Here is a 16,390-nt window from a genome sequence, read left to right as displayed (position 1 = left end):
TAGTCAGACCCTCAGCTCTTTGCTGATTTACAAATAATATTGAGACCTCTTAAAGTTACCTCTTAAAGTTTACACCCTATGTTCCTGTTGGAATAAGGCTTTGCTTCTTTTACAGGTCTGAATAAGAACATGGACTGCAAGATGTGTGTCAGTTTTGGCCAGCAGATGTTTCGCCGGAAAGTTGTGGACTGCAGTATAGAGAAGAGCAGGTTGTCACGATGCCTCAACACGTTTGACCTGATAGCTCTTGGCGTTGGCAGCACACTTGGTGCTGGTGTCTATGTACTGGCTGGGGCTGTTGCCAGGGACAATGCAGGACCCGCCATTGTCCTCTGCTTTTTAATTGCTGCATTGGCTTCTGTGCTTGCTGGACTTTGCTATGGAGAGTTTGGTGCTAGAGTCCCAAAAACTGGCTCTGCTTACCTATACAGTTACGTGACTGTTGGAGAACTGCTGGCGTTTATCACAGGCTGGAATTTAATTCTTTCTTATGTCATTGGTAAGTAACTGTAGAAGGCTACTTACTGCTTAACTGTTAAACCAGTGCTTCCTGAATTTTTATCCAATATGACCCCATTTTAACACTTAAATTCATGTGATCCCAGATGAGGATGAAGACAAAAATAGCCAACGTCTGCCCCCTTTCCTCTCATCCATTCTCTCTCTCTCTCTCTCTCTTCCCCCCCCCCCCCCCCCCCCACACACACACACACACACACACACTCAGAAATGGCATGAAGACTTTGGCAGAAGTGGTAACAGGAGCAGCAGCCAGCTCATAGAACCATGGGTTTCCAGTCTTAACAGGAGGCTCACAGAAAAGGAGATGCCTAAGCATAGGTCAGAGTGGAGTTCCAGAGAGGGTGAGCAGCTCTTTCTGTGACCCCATTTGGGGGTCCCAACCCACAGTTTGGGAACCATTGCGATAAAAGGACAGTTTTTAAAGTGATCCACAAACAGGATGGATCATCGCTCTTGGGTAGCCCAGAGGATTTCACCATGATACTGCTATACTCTTGCCAAAGTCCTGGTTTTCTGTCGCCTTCCCATTCAGGGTGATTGAATAACCAGTTCAAATCTGGGCAACAGCCTAGTTAGTTTTTTCATTGCTGGATAAGTGTCTTTAGCAGTCTGTTTAATAATATCAAACTTGTAAAGTCTCCAACATCTTATAATTCCAAACATTTAAGTAGACCACAAGTCTTGTACAAATGAGACTCTAAGGAAGCACAGTTCCTTGTCATCAGCAGCAGATGAATCCATTAACTGATGGGTTGTATCCACCTACCAGCAGGTGGAGATAGAGAACACTGAAAAACCATAGTGCCTCTAGGACGGCTAGCCCCAACTGCCTTCAGTATTTCTCTATCTCCCAGCAGGTGTGGACGTAGCTTGATCAGCTCCTGGATTACAGACTGCCTGGAGTGGCTCCTGTGCTTTGCCAGTTGAGCAGGGGTGTTGTGGCTGGTGGTGCCCACTTTAAAGGCATATAGGTTCGCCCTTTCCCTGCCTTACCCATTCCCCCCACCTCCCGGAGTCCCTCTGTTGCTGCCTGCCTCCAACTTTCCTCACAGCGTTAAAAAAAAAAAAAAAGCGTGCTTTTTACTGCGTGGCTGTTCTGAGGCTTTTTCCAGAGATTCGGGTTCTGTGCAGCTTGACCGGAGCTCGTTGACTCGGTCTTCTGAGGTGAGAGTGATGCCCAGCTCTTCCGGGGAGGTCCTGCGGACGCTGTTCCAAATGGGGTAAGTTTTGGTGTGAAGCCGCCATTTTATTACTATATTTCTGTCCAGTCGGGCGATGGCTGCTGAGGGAGTTATGCGCTGCTCCCATAGTGGTAAACGCAGATCAGCGGGCGGGGCTTTGTAAAACGTACTCCTTAGACGCTCACGCTAGTATGAGCATGGTGAGCGATGTTTCTTCCCACTCGATGGAGCTGGCAGTGGTCGCCATTTTGGAAGCGCCGCATGTCTCGACACTCGCGGTTGCGGAGGAGTCTGAGTGCAGGGGGACGCCTCGTTTAGGGGCTGCCAGAGGAGCTCCTACATCCGTTTCTCCTAGTTCGGAGGCGAAGGGCCAGGGTGGGTTTTTCTCCTGAGTTTGTGCTTTTAATGCATAAGGCGTTCATTCTGAAAAGAGCTCTGCCACAGGTATCCTGACACTGCGTTGCATCCTGGCTTCCCTCTGGGTGCTGAGGCCCCGGGGATGGCTTCAGATGTTATTTCCTCCCCTGAGCATTGGAAACAGGCTAAACGGTAAATTCCCCTACTGAAAAGTGGCGCATATCCTTCCCCCCCCTCCCCCCATGGTCGGGCTGTGGGGAGTCTGAGGGATCTGGCAGGCCCTCAGGGACGGATGATCCAGAGGAGGTTGTCTGTTTGCCACTGGGTTTGGATGATCCCAGTGCGGTCTGGAGTTTCCTCCGCGACGAGCTGCCAGCTCTTATTTCTGACGCCTTGCAGGCCCTCTCGATTGATGATCCTGCTGAAGGCGAAGCCGCCTCTGTTAATCTCAGGATGCCAAGTACTAAGAAGCCTACTCGGGCCTTTCTGGTGCATGACTCCATCCAAGAGCTTATTTCTGCTCAATGGTCTGACCCTGATGGGCCGTTGAAAGTGGCCAGGGCTATGGGTCAACTTTACCCTCTGCGTGAAGAGCACTTGGCCCCTTTGGGGATGCCTAAAGTGGATGCATTGGTCACGGCGGTGACAAAAAATACCACTCTCCCAGTAGAGGGAGGGGTCGCTTTGAAAGACATGTAGGACTGGAGGCTGGAGTCCGCGCTGAAGTGGTCCTTTGAAATTGCGGGCCTTGCCTTGAGGGCGTCTATTTGCAGTTCCTATGGAGCCTGGGCATGTCTTTCCTGGCTACAGCAGGCGGTGGAACAGCCCGCTGATGGTGCGGGTCCCCTTTCTGAGGTTGCCCCGCGGATGGAGTCGGCCCTGTCGTTTTTGGCTGACGCCCTTTATGATCTGGTCAGAGCTTCGGCTAAACAGATGTCTGTGGCAGTTTCTGCCCGCTGCCTTCTTTGGCTGCGGCATTGGGCAGCTGACATGGCTTCTAAGCCAAGGCTGATGAGGTTACCCTTTTGGGGCCTCCTGTTATTTGGAGAGGAATTGGAGAAGATTGTGAAAGACCTGGGGGACTCTAAACCCCAGCGGCTACCTGAGGATAGGCCAAGGCCTTCTTCCAAAGGTTCTGTGTTTCCCTCCTCTTCCAGACCTCGCTTCCGTGAAGCTCGCAGGTATCGCCCGGGGCGCTCTGCTGGGTTTTCTCAATGTACCCGTTTTTAGCAGAGGAACTCCTTTCGCTCGGACAAATGTTCCGCAGGGGCCGGTTCAAGGCCAGGAGTTCAGGGGCGTCCTCCATAATGATGGGGCGCTGGTCCACTCCTCCAGGCCTGCAATAGAAGGACGTCTTTCTCTCTTTCTAGAGGAGTGGACCAAGATTATCTCGGATCAGTGGGTCCTAGACCTGATCAGAGAAGGTTACCGACTGGAATTCGGTGCCCCGGTAAGAGACGTGTTTGTGGAGTCCCGATGCGCCACTGCCATAAAACGGGCGGCGGTAGAGGAGACCTTACAAGTCTTGCTGCACCTCGGAGCGGTGGTCCCGGTGCCTCCCGCCGAACGCGACTGCGACCGCTATTCCATTTATTTTGTTGTGCCTCGAAAAGGCGGGTCTTTCAGACCAATCCTCAACTTATGAAGAGTCAACGAGGCTCTGAGTACATTTTCGCATGGAAACCCTGCGCTCCGTCATTGTGGCGGTTCAGCCAGGAGAGTTTCTCACGTCTCTGGATCTAAAAGAAGCATATTTGCACATTCCTATCTGGCCTCCACACCAGCGGTTCCTCTGCTTTGCGGTGTTGGGAAAACATTTCCAGTTTCGTGCCTTACCTTTCGGCCTAGCCACAGCTCCCCATACCTTCTCCAAGGTAATGGTGGTCGTAGCTGCCTGCCTCAGGCAAGAGGTTATCAGAGTTCACCCTTATCTCGATGACTGGCTCATCAGAGTGGATTCGGCAACCGAGAGTCATCTTGCCACAGCCAGAGTGGTGGCAGTCCTGCAGGCGCTAGGCTGGGTCGTCAATATACCCAAAAGTCACCTGACCCCCTCTGTCTCTTGAGTATTTGGGGGTCCGGTTTGACACAGCATTGGGGTTTGTCTTTCTCCCCGACCAAAGGCGGTGCAAGCTTCAGAATCAGGTCCGTCTGCTCCTGCGGATGCCTCACCTTAGAGATGGTGCCTTGGGCGAGAGCGCATATGAGACCTCTGCAGATTGCCCTGCTTCAACAATGGTCTCCGATGTCCCAGGAATATCAACGCAGACTAACGTTGCTCCCTGCAGCCCGGCTCAGTATGGAGTGGTGGCTCTCCAACAGGATGCTGCGCCAAAAAATGCCTCTTGCGCTTCCTTCTTGGTGCCTGATAACAGATGCCAGCCTTGTCTGCTGGGAGCGCATTGCTAGGGAAGCTATGCTCAGGGTCTGTGGACACCCATGGAAGCGAGGTGGTCCATCAATCACTTGGAACTGAGAACGATATTCCAGGTTCTTATGGCCTTTCAAAAGACTCTGAAGGGACTTGCTGTTCGAGTTCTGTCAGACAACACGACAGCGGTGGCCTACATAAATCGTCAGGGAGGCACTCAGTGCAGGGCCCTGGCTGCGGAGGCTGCTCAGATTTGCCACTGGGCTGAGCTACACCTGCAGCTTCTATCGGCAGCTCACATAGCAGGTCAGAGCAACTTGCAAGCTGATTTTCTCAGCAGGCATCAAATCGACCCGGCAGAATGGGAACTGGCAGAAGATTTTCTTCAGATTTGTGCCAAATGGGGGACTCCCGGAATGGATCTAATGGCGTCAAGTGGAAACGCCAAAGTACCTCGCTTTTTCAGCAGGAGGAGAGATCCTCACTCGGTGGGGTTGGATGCTCTGACTCAACTCTGGCCCTCAGGCCTCCTGTGTGTGTTCCCTCCTTGGCCCTTGATAGGGCGGGTCCTACTGCGGATTCGACAGCACAGAGGTCTGGTGATTCTCATCGCTCCAGATTGGCCAAGGCGTCCGTGGTATGCGGATCTCCGCCGGATGTTGGTGGACGCTCTGATGCATTTGCCCGAACCTGTTGGTTCAGGGTCCAATGTCTATGGAGGATCCCTGCCTATTTTGTCTTAAGGCCTGGCTATTGAGAGAGCGCAATTGAGAGACAAGGGCTACTCTAACAAGGTCATCTCCACCTTCTTGCAGGCCCGCAAGCGGTCCACCTCTGCAGCTTATGCTCGGATCTGGCACAAATTAGAGGCGTGGGGTGTTTCAAAGGCGATCACACCCACGCAGGCTACAGTCTCAACAGTGCTGGACTTTTTGCAGGAGGGCTTACAAAAAGGTCTGGCTTACAATTCCCTGCGGATGCAAGTGGCAACAATATGCTATCAAGGGAAAGTAGCTGGCTTGTCCCTTGCTGCTCATCCGGACATTGCCAGATTTCTCAGAGGGGTGCTTAGGCTCCGTCCTCCCGTCCGGTTGCCCTGTCCGGTCTGGAACCTGGAGCTGGTGTTACAGGCTCTTCAGTGTTCGCCCCTCGAGCCGCTTAAGCGAGCTTCAGAGAAGGATGTGGTTCTCAAGACAGTCTTTTTGGTGGCCATTACGTCGGCTAGACGCGTGTCTGAGCTGCAGGCGCTGTCCTGTCGGGACCCTTTTCTGCAATTCTCGGAGTCCAGAATAACAGTACATACAGTGCCTTCCTTTCTGCCTAAGGTGGTTTCAGCGTTTCACCTGAACCAGCCCATTTTTCTTCCTTCCTTTTCTAGAGAAGAGTTCTTGGACTCCTTTGGGCAGTTACATCTTCTGGATGTCTGCAGGGCACTGTTGCAGTATCTACAGATGTCAAATGACTTCAGGACTTCTGATTGCCTTTTTGTCTTGTTGTCAGGTCCTCGGCGTGGAGGTCCAGCGTCTAAGGCCACTATAGCCCGTTGGCTCAAGGAAGTCATTTTTTCTGCATATATGTTTTCAGGCCGGTCTCCACCTGAAGCGTTTAAGGCGCATTCCACGAGAGCGATTTCCTTCTCATGGGCTGAAACGGGTGCACTCTGTCTTCAAGAGATCTGTAGTGCGGCTACTTGGGCTTCTCGGCTCTCCTTTGTCCGGCATTACAGGCTGGATGTTGCAGCGAAGCAGGACGCGGTTTTTGGAGCACAAGTGCTTGCTCGCAGTGTGGCCTGTTCCCACCCCAGGTAGGGATTGCTTTAGTACATCCCATCAGTTAATGGATTCATCTGCTGCTGATGACAAGGAAGGGAAAATTAGGTTCTTACCTTGGTAATTTTCTTTCCTTTAGTCACAGCAGATGAATCCATGATCCCTCCCTGTCTGACTTGTTTTTTGTTCAGATCTTTCATGCAGATATAGATCTCATTGGGAGAAGTTGGATACCAGTTCCTAAAATTTCTACATGTTCTTCTACAGGAGGTTGAGTTCTTCCCTCCTTTGTGTGATTATTGCTCCTGTTCTGGGGTGTTTGTTCTCTGTGAGGAAAGTTATGTTGCTATACCCGGTTCACTCTGCTTTGGAAATCTCAAATACTGAAGGCAGTTGGGGGCTAGCCGTCCAAGAGGCACTATGGTTTTCAGTGTTCTCTATCTCCACCTGCTGGTAGGCGGATACAACCCATCAGTTAATGGATTCATCTGCTGTGACTAAAGGAAAGAAAATTACCAAGGTAAGAAACCTAATTTTCCCTTCTGCTTTCTGTCTTCCTGCCCAGCATACGGTTGCTTTCAACAGTCCTTCACAATGGTATTTCTTGATCCCAGCATATTAGTGAAAATACAGCTCAGTTTCCTCACTCTGGCTGGTACTTCTCATTTCCCACAGTGTCTCCAGTGTTAAGGGCTTCCCTAGTCTTAGAAGCCCTGAGGCCTCTGACAGCTACTTCCCTTGGGTTAGTTTAATTTCAAGCAGTTGAAACTATCCCCTGTCCCTTAGCTGTCAGAACACTGGTGAAATAGTGTACACTTTTCTCTCTTCCCATCAAAATGGCTTCAACCTGTCTCCTCTTTACATCTCCATACCTTGGGGTTCAAACTCAGCTTCCAATACCGTACAGTCTGTATGTTCAGGCTCAGTTATTTGTGCTCAGTCATTTGTTCTCCAGCAGGAATTCCTGTCTCCATAGAGGATAGGTTCCTCCAGCCTCTCGGGAATAGAAAGGAGCTCCACACCTCTGGTCCTGCTGGGAGCCATTATGTACTATTTGTGCACCCAGGGAGGTTCGTCGTACTCCTCAGGGCTGCTCCCGTCCTTATCCCTCCTAGGCACCTGACATCTTCCCTTCCTTCCTCTCCTACTTCAGCCTGGTTTTTCCCTGTCCTCTTGTATGCATGGTTCTTCACGAAAGGCTGATTTTTATCTGGGAAGGCTTTTTAAAGGCTGGTTCAGAAGCCAGGGCTTGGGCTCCCTCCTGATTATGACATTGTGTATATGGGCTCCCTCCTGATTATGACATTGTGTATATGATGTATGTGTGTGTGTGTGTGTGTGTGTGTGTGTGTGTGTGTGTGTGTAAAATATATGTGTGTGTGTGTAGGTAATAAAAGCATTTAGCTCGCGCCTTTTCTGAAGGTGAGCCACTTTAGGTTCCTGTCTCTAGTGGGCTTAAAACCTAGGAAGTAGAAGGAGAAACGGGAAGTAATTGCTCTCTAATTTTAACAGCCGCTCAGTGCCAGCTATCAGAGTCAGCCAACGATAGAGCGGTGGCAATGGTCCATTAAAACTAAAACAGAACACAATAATATTTGGGAAACAGCAAGTCTTCTTCCCTCTTAAGCTTAATTCAGTTTATAAAAGAAATGTTTATAATTTGATGCTGATCTTTTAGAGATTTGTTTTGGCTAACAAAACCAATTAGCTGAAGCAGATGGATGTGAAGCAACAGAGGTGTCTGAACAAGGCAGAGGGCCCCCATAGGTTCGGGCCCCTCCAAAGTTTCCCTACCAGCTGCCCCCTTCTCTTATCTGCAGAGCCACAGAAGTTTGTAGCTGGCTAAGTCTCACCAAGCTCATGCATCAGACCCATCTTCAAGCCCCAGCTCCTTTTGCCCACGTGTTCCCTTGTCATCCCCTAGCCCCTCTTTCATGTTCCCAGCACCAGCCCAGAACCTTTAAATCACCTGCAGAGCAGTGGAAGCTTATCTTTCCAGTTGTATAAAGCTTGAGCGAATAATGCACAGTGCCTTGATTTTTTTTTTTTTTTTTTTTTTTGTGGAGAAATTTGCACATTGACACTTTTCAAAACTGCTTTATATTGGTCAATGGCAGTGCTTGTGATTTGTGTTTGACCTCTTGGTTCTGACTGCCTTGAGATTTGGACAGAAAGGAGGTGACGTATTTCCTTCTAGGAAATGCCTAAGGAGGAGAGATTGTAAGTGTCTGGGTTACTACGGGCACGTGAGAAGTGTGAACTAGAGATCACTGCCGCCTTTCAGAAATTTGGCTAGAATTGGATAAATGTTCCAAATTTAGGGAGAAGAGACATGGTGACAAAAGGATGATGATATAAGCCCACGTTCCTTATAGCAAACAAGGTTTATTTATCAAAGACTTTCAATTTTAGACCTTACATTTTGAAATTTAAGTATATTTATGATTGCATAATTTAAATTTTTTAAAATAGTAATTGGGAATACAAGATTCTTTTGGTCTTTGTCCCTTCCCGTGTGTCCAGTTTGTTTTCCCCGGCGTAAGTTTCCTTTCGCTTTTGGGGTAGGCCTGTTTTCGTGGCCTCAGTACGGGATTTTTCTCTCTCCCTTATTTTTGGTGCCTTCGTCGCCACCACGAATTTTGATTTCGCCGGTGTGATTTTTCCGCCCATATCATCGAAGTCTCCCAGCGGCTTCAAGAAGTACACCCAGTGCGCCCGGGTAATCTCGCTCACTGATAGGCACTCTTCAGTGTCTGGGGGTTGGGCACCGCCCGCAGGCCTGTAGTCTTTGTGCTCTTTTACAAAAGAGGACTCAGGTAGCGAGATTGGCCCAGTGGAACGTGTTGTTCTCGGGCTCTTCGTCAACAACAGCACCGGAGGCATCGAGTGCATCGACGTCGACAGCATCAAGATCTTCGACCTCGCCATCGAGGTTTCGACCCTCTGCATCGTCGGTACCGAGACATCGGAAGGCTGCGTCGGTGGTACCGGGACCTCCGCTGTTGCTGATGTCGTCGGACGATGGTGCTTCGACTGGAGTGCAGGTGAGGGCTGTCCATTCCCCTGCTGGTGGCGGTGAGCCTTCAGGTGGGTCTCCTCCTGCCCTGAGGGCTCCTGCGGTACAGCCCCCCCGAGACCGGCCTTCTTCGGCCTTGGCCCCGAGGAAGCGACGGCTGGATTCTACGTCCTCCTCGTCGGTACCGGGAAGCTCCGGTGACATGCTTCGTTTGAAGAAATCAAAGAAGCATCGACACCGGTCTCCTTCCCGCGTCGGTACCGAGAGCTCTGGGTCGCCGAGGGAGTCGGCACCCAGTAGGCATTGGCACCGAGAGGATCGCTCACCCTCTGTTCAGGAGGTGTCGATGCGCTCCACCTTGGACAGCCCGGAACCGCCTCCACGCCCAGAACAGACTCTGACCTCGACGCCTGCATCGGCTTCCATGTCTTTCTCCACAGCCGCTCTGCACGAGAGTCTCCGGGCCGTTCTCCCAGAGATCCTGGGAGACCTGTTGCGCCCTTCCCCTCCGGTACCCCCCGGTACCGTCGAGCGAGGCGCCGGCTGGCCCTTTGCCTGGGGTGAGGTCTCCGACATCGGTACCGCTTAGGGTGCCGGTGGCCGCCGCCTCCCAGGAAGACTCCCCGACGACATCGGTGGAGGGAGCTTCGCCAGTGCTGGCGAGGGAGTCTACCTCTCGACGCTCCCACCGTGGCCGTGTTTCCATGGAGTCGAGTCGGGCACGGCTTCAGACACAGGTTCATGAACTTGTGTCTGATACCGATGGTGAGGCCTCGTAGGAGGAGGAGGAGGACATCAGATATTTCTCTGACGAGGAGTCTGATGGCCTTCCTTCTGATCCCACTCCCTCCCCTGAAAGGCAGCTTTCTCCTCCCGAGAGTCTGTCTTTCGCGGCCTTTGTCCGGGAGATGTCTACAGCCATCCCCTTCCCGGTGGTTGTGGAGGATGAGCCCAGGGCTAAAATGTTTGAGCTCTTGGACTATCCTTCTCCACCTAAGGAAGCGTCCACTGTACCCATGCATTATGTCCTAAAAAAGACATTGCTGGCGAACTGGACCAAGCCTTTAACTAATCCCCACATTCCCAAGAAGATCGAGTCCTAGTACCGGATCCATGGGGACCCAGAGCTGATGCGCACTCAGTTGCCTCTGGTGTGGTGGATCTGGCCCTAAAGAAGGCTGAGTTCTAGGGAGCATGCTTCGGCGCCCCCGGGCAAGGACTCTAGAACCTTAGACTCCTTTGGGTGGAAGGCCTACCATTCTTCAATGCTCGTGGCCAAGATTCAGTCCTACCAGCTCTATACGAGCATTCACATGCGGAACAATGTGCGGCAGTTGGCGGGCTTGGTGGACAAGCTCCCTTCTGAGCAAGCCAAGCTGTTTCAGGAGGTGGTCAGGCAGCTGAAGGTGTGCAGAAAATTCCTGGCCAGAGGGGTATATGATACCTTTGATGTTGCGTCCAGGGCCGCTGCTCAAGGTGTGGTGATGCGCAGACTCTCATAGCTGCGTGCCTCCGACCTGGAGAATAGAATCCAGCAGCGGATTGCGGACTCCCCTTGCCAAGCGGACAACATTTTTGGAGAAAAAGTCGAACAGGTGGTAGAGCAGCTCCACCAGCGGGATAACGCTTTCGACAAATTCTCCCGCCGGCAGCCTTCAGCATCAACGTCTTCAGGTAGACGTTTTTATGGGGGAAGGAGGACTGTTCCCTACTCTTCTGGTAAGCGTAGGTACAATCCTCCCTCTCTACAGCCTGCAGCCCAGGCTAAGCCACAGCGCGCTCGCTCTCGTCAGCAGCGTGCGCCTCAGCAAGGCCCCACAGCTCCCCAGCAAAAGCAGGGGGCGAGCTTTTGACTGGCTCCAGCAGAGCATAGCCAAGATCAAAGTGTCCGTGCCGGGCGATCTGCGGTCGGGGGGAGGTTGAAAGTTTTTCACCAAAGGTGGCCTCTCATAACCTCCGACCTAGTCCGGCAAGGATACACCCTCAATTTGGCCTCGAAACCTCCAAATTGCACACCGGGAGCTCAATCCTACAGCTTCCAGCACAAGCAGGTACTTGCAGAGGAACTCTCCGCCCTTCTCAGCGCCAATGCGGCCGAGCCCGTGCCATCCGGGCAAGAAGGGCTGAGATTCTATTCCAGGTACTTCCTTGTGGAAAAGAAAACAGGGGGGATGCGTCCCATCCTAGACCTAAGGGCCCTGAACAAATATCTGGTCAAGGAAAAGTTCAGGATGCTTTCCCTGGGCACCCTTCTTCCCATAATTCAGCAAAACGATTGGCTATGCTCTCTGGACTTAAAGGATGCTTATATACACATCCCGATACTGCCAGCCCACAGACAGTATCTTTGATTTCGTCTGGGATCACGTCACTTCCAGTACTGTGTGCTACCCTTTGGGCTCGCCTCTGCGCCCAGAGTGTTCAAGAAGTGCCTAGCTGTGGTAGCAGCAGCGCTTTGCAGGCTCGGAGTGCACGTGTTCCCTTATCTCGACGATTGGCTGGTGAAGAACACATCCGAGGCAGGAGCTCTACAGTCCATGCAGATGACTATTCGCCTCCAGGAGCTACTGGGGTTTGTGATAAATTATCCAAAGTCCCACCTTCTCCCAGTACAGATACTCGAATTCATAGGAGCTCTGCTGGATTCTCGGACGGCTCGTGCCTATCTCCCGGAAACGAGGGCCAACAATCTGCTGTCCCTCGTCTCCCGGGTACGAGCGTCCCAGCAGATCACAGCTCGGCAGATGTTGAGATTGCTTGGCCACATGGCCTCCACAGTCCATGTGACTCCCATGGCACGCCTTCACATGCGATCTGCTCAATGGATCCTAGCTTCCCAGTGGTTTCAGGCTGCTGGGGATCTAGAGGACGTGATCCACCTGTCCACGAGTTTTCTCGAATCCCTGTATTGGTGGACAATTTGGACCAATTTGACTCTGGGACGCCCCTTCCAAATTCCTCAGCCACAAAAGGTGCTGACTACGGATGCGTCTCTCCTGGGGTGGGGAGCTCATGTCGATGGACTTCACACCTAAGGAAGCTGGTCCCTCTAGGAACGCGATCTGCAGATCAATCTCCTGGAGTTACGAGCGATCTGGAACGCTCTGAAGGCTTTCAGAGATCGGCTGTCCCATCAAATTATCCAAATTCAGACAGACAACCAGGTTGCCATGTATTACATCAACAAGCAGGGGGGCACCGGATCTCGCCCCCTGTGTCAGGAAGCCGTCAGCATGTGGCTCTGGGCTCGCCGTTACGGCATGTGGCTCCAAGCCACATATCTGGCAGGCGTAAACAACAGTCTGGCCGACAGGTTGAGCAGGATTATGCAACCTCACGAGTGGTCGCTCAACTCCAGAGTGGTGCGCCAGATTTTCCAAGTGTGGGGCACCCCCTTGGTAGATCTCTTCGCATCTCAAGCCAACCACAAGGTCCCTCAGTTCTGTTCCAGACTTCAGGCCCACGGTCGACTGGCATCGGATGCCTTCCTCCTGGACTGGGGGGGAAGGTCTGCTGTATGCTTATCCTCCCATACCTCTGGTGGGAAGACTTTGTTGAAACTCAAGCAAGACCGGGGCACCATGATTCTGATTGCTCCCTTTTGGCCGCGTCAGATCTGGTTCCCTCTTCTTCTGGAGTTGTCCTCCGAAGAACCGTGGAGATTGGAGTGTTTTCCGACCCTCATCACACAGGACGAAGGGGCGCTTCTGCATCCCAACCTCCAGTCTCTGGCTCTCATGGCCTGGATGTTGAGAGCGTAGACTTTGCCTCTTTGGGTCTGTCGGAGGGTGTCTCCCGTGTCTTGCTTCCAGGAAAGATTCCACTAAGAGGAGTTACTTCTTTTTATGGAGGAGATTTACCGTCTGGTGTGACAGCAAGGCCTTAGATCCTCGCTCCTGTCCTACACAGACCCTGCTTGAATACTTTCTGCACTTGTTTGAGTCTGGTCTCAAGACCAACTGTGTGAGGGTTCACCTTAGCGCGATCAGTGCATACCATTACCGTGTGGAAGGTAAGCCGATCTCAGGACAGCCTTTAGTTGTTCGCTTCATGAGAGGTTTGCTTTTGTCAAAGCCCCCCGTCAAACCTCCTACAGTGTCATGGGATCTCAATGTCGTTCTCACCCAGCTGATGAAACCTCCTTTTGAGCCACTGAACTCCTGCCATCTGAAGTACTTGACCTGGAAGGTCATTTTCTTGGTGGCAGTTACTTCAGCTTGTAGAGTCAGTGAACTTCAGGCCCTGGTAGCCCAGGCCCTTTACACCAAATTTCATCATAACAGAGTAGTCCTCCGCACTCACCCTAAGTTCTTGCCGAAGGTAGTGTCTGAGTTCCATCTGAACCAGTCAATTGTCTTGCCAACATTCTTTCCCCGTCCTCATTCCTGCCCTGCTGAACGTCAGCTGCACACATTGGACTGCAAAAGAGCATTGGCCTTCTATCTGGAGCGGACACAGCCCAACAGACAGTCCGCCCAATTGTTTGTTTCTTTTGATCCCAACAGGAGGGGAGTGGCTGTGGGGAAACGCACCATATCCAATTGGCTAGCAGATTGCATTTCCTTCACTTACGCCCAGGCTGGGCTGGCTCTTGAGGGTCATGTCATGGCTCACAATGTCAGAGCCATGGCAGCGTCAGTGGCCCACTTGAAGTCAGCCACTATTGAAGAGATTTGCAAAGCTGCGACGTGGTCATCTGTCCACACATTCACATCTCATTAGTGCCTGCAGCAGGATACCCGACGCGACAGTCGGTTCGGGCAGTTAGTGCTTCAGAATCTGTTCGGGGTTTAGAATCCAACTCCACCCCCTAGGCCCATGTTTTATTCTGTTCCAGGCTACACTCTGTTAGTTGGATAAGGTCAATCTCAGTTATGTCCTCGCCGTTGCGAGGCCCAATTGACCATGTTTGTTGTTTTGAGTGAACCTGGGGGCTAGGGATACCCCATCAGTGAGAACAAGCAGCCTGCTTGTCCTCGGAGAAAGCGAATGCTACATACCTGTAGAAGGTATTCTCCGAGGACAGCAGGCTGATTGTTCTCACAAACCCGCCCGCCTCCCCTTTGGAGTTGTGTCTTCCCTTGTCTTTGTCTTGCTACATACGGGACTGACGAACACGAGCCGGTTCGGGCGGGAAGACGGCCGCGCATGCGCGGTGCGCATGGGCGCGTGAGGACTAGCAAAGGCCTTTGCTAGTGAAGTTTCCGGTTGGAGGGGGCTGCCGTGGACGTCACCCATCAGTGAGAACAATCAGCCTGCTGTCCTCGGAGAATACCTTCTACAGGTATGTAGCATTCGCTCTATCCTACACATCTAAAGAAAAATAATGTTTATGGTTACCTATGTTGTCATCTGCTGAAAATTTCCATGAAATAGACATTGTTCTGCTTTGATTTTAATTTTTTTTTTTTAAAGGAACATCAAGTGTTGCAAGAGCGTGGAGTGCCACATTTGATGAATTAATAGGCAAGCACATTGAAAGCTTCTGTCAACAGCATTTTTCCATGGATGCTCCTGGGGTGTTGGCCAAGTACCCAGATATCTTCTCCGTTGTCATAATCCTGGTATTAACAGGTAAAATCTGTATATCCAAGACTAAGAAGGGGCCTGCCAGTTAGCCCTCTTTTTTTGTATTTGCTATATTATCTATTTGCTTATGGATCTCGAGACTTCTGTTTTTTGGAAAGTGACTCAAGGCCTGATTCACTAAAGTTTTTCTCCCATTCTGTGTCGATGGGGAGGCAGAACAGTTAACCAGGCCTGTGATGTGGCTTAAAGTGTTTGATGTCCACTCTTAATCTGTGGCCTTTGTGAGCCTTGCCAATATGTTTTGATTAGCAAATCATCTTTGGTTACCTAGGTAATTTAAAGGGATATTTTATAACTTCTAAATTGAATGGTGGGTCTTATCATGGTGAATGATGACAAAGGAAAACATGCGGGTATAATGTCATAGAAGGTATATATGGGTAAACATAAGTAGCTGCTTTCCATTGCATAGCCTTAAGTGAATCTTCAGTCACAAATAGCCTGCCTATCTGTGGCTGAAAATCCACATCTATACAGATGCACAAGATACGCATAGACAACCCCTTCAGCCATGCAAGTAGATTCTTAGAAAAAGAACCTGGCATTGCAGTGCTGGACACTTTAGGATGTGCAGGATGGATTTGATTGCTAGGTCATTGTAGAAGGGGGGTTCAGTGAAAGATCGGGATCATGGTATTGGAGGGGAAAGTTCATTCTAAGATCAGGGGACCAGGTATAGGAGGAAGGAGGCTACAGAACGTACACATATGCATCATTTTAAAGGATGTTGCAAATCTCTGCTTGTAAATTATGATATGCATTTTGAAAATCAAGTATATGCACATAGTTTTCTCGTGCAATCTTGGAACATTCTCAGGAATGTTTAGTAAATGATGTGTGTTTTTTGTTGTCATACTAGCTGTAGAAGATTTTTGTTCTGTTTAGTTCTCTATTGAACATGGTATCTTCTGTATTAAGTATTTTGATAAATATTAAACCATAAGTACATCAGCAAAACAAATCTTGGGTTTTGTTTTTCTCCCCAGCTTCCTCTGCTCTTTATAAAAACGAGATAACCTTTAAAGTAAACTTAAACTAATTTAGATGAAGTCCATAGCCTGTTATGCCTCCTTATCGTACCTCTCAACAGTCTCTGTGGAGTTAAATTGTTTTAATTTCTTTATGTAGGACAATTTAACATCTACATGCAGTGCGTCTCTTTCTACATTGCCTTAGATGAGTCTCTCAAAGTCAATTTTTAAAATCTTAATAAATACTTGTGTATAGTTATATATAGATATAACTAAATATATAGATTAAATAGATAAAATTAGTTATCCTGTACTACTACTGCTATTTATCATTTCTATAGCACTACAAGGCATACGCAGCGCTGTACACCAAACACAAAAAGACAATCCCTGCTCAAAGAGCTTACAATCTAGATAAGACAGGTAGACAGAAAAATTAAGGGTAAGGGAATAATAGGTGAGGTTAAGGACAGGGCAGGTGAGAAGTGGTTAGGAGTCAAAAGCAGTGGTAAAGAGATGGGCTTTTGGACTTGAACACGGCCAAAGACGGGGCCAGACGCACAGGCTCGGGAAGTCTATTCCAGGCGTGGGGTGCAGCAAGATAAAAGGAACGG

The 16,390-nt window shown here is 50.3% G+C and overlaps 1 protein-coding gene across 1 annotated transcript in view; it reads left to right on the top strand.

The window, feature by feature from the left end:
- Window positions 1–16,390, top strand: part of SLC7A1 (solute carrier family 7 member 1) — a 126,624-nt gene that overhangs the window by 43,145 nt on the left and 67,089 nt on the right. The window contains exons 2-3 of the mRNA XM_030200354.1: window positions 116–499; window positions 14,632–14,790. Of these exons, the coding sequence (XP_030056214.1) occupies window positions 130–499; window positions 14,632–14,790 (529 nt within the window). The 5' untranslated portion in view covers window positions 116–129. The remainder of the gene's footprint in view (window positions 1–115; window positions 500–14,631; window positions 14,791–16,390) is intronic.

Source organism: Microcaecilia unicolor, chromosome 4 (assembly GCF_901765095.1).
Source record: "Microcaecilia unicolor chromosome 4, aMicUni1.1, whole genome shotgun sequence".
Lineage (NCBI taxonomy): Eukaryota > Metazoa > Chordata > Amphibia > Gymnophiona > Siphonopidae > Microcaecilia > Microcaecilia unicolor.
This window is presented reverse-complemented; position numbering and strand designations above follow the sequence as displayed.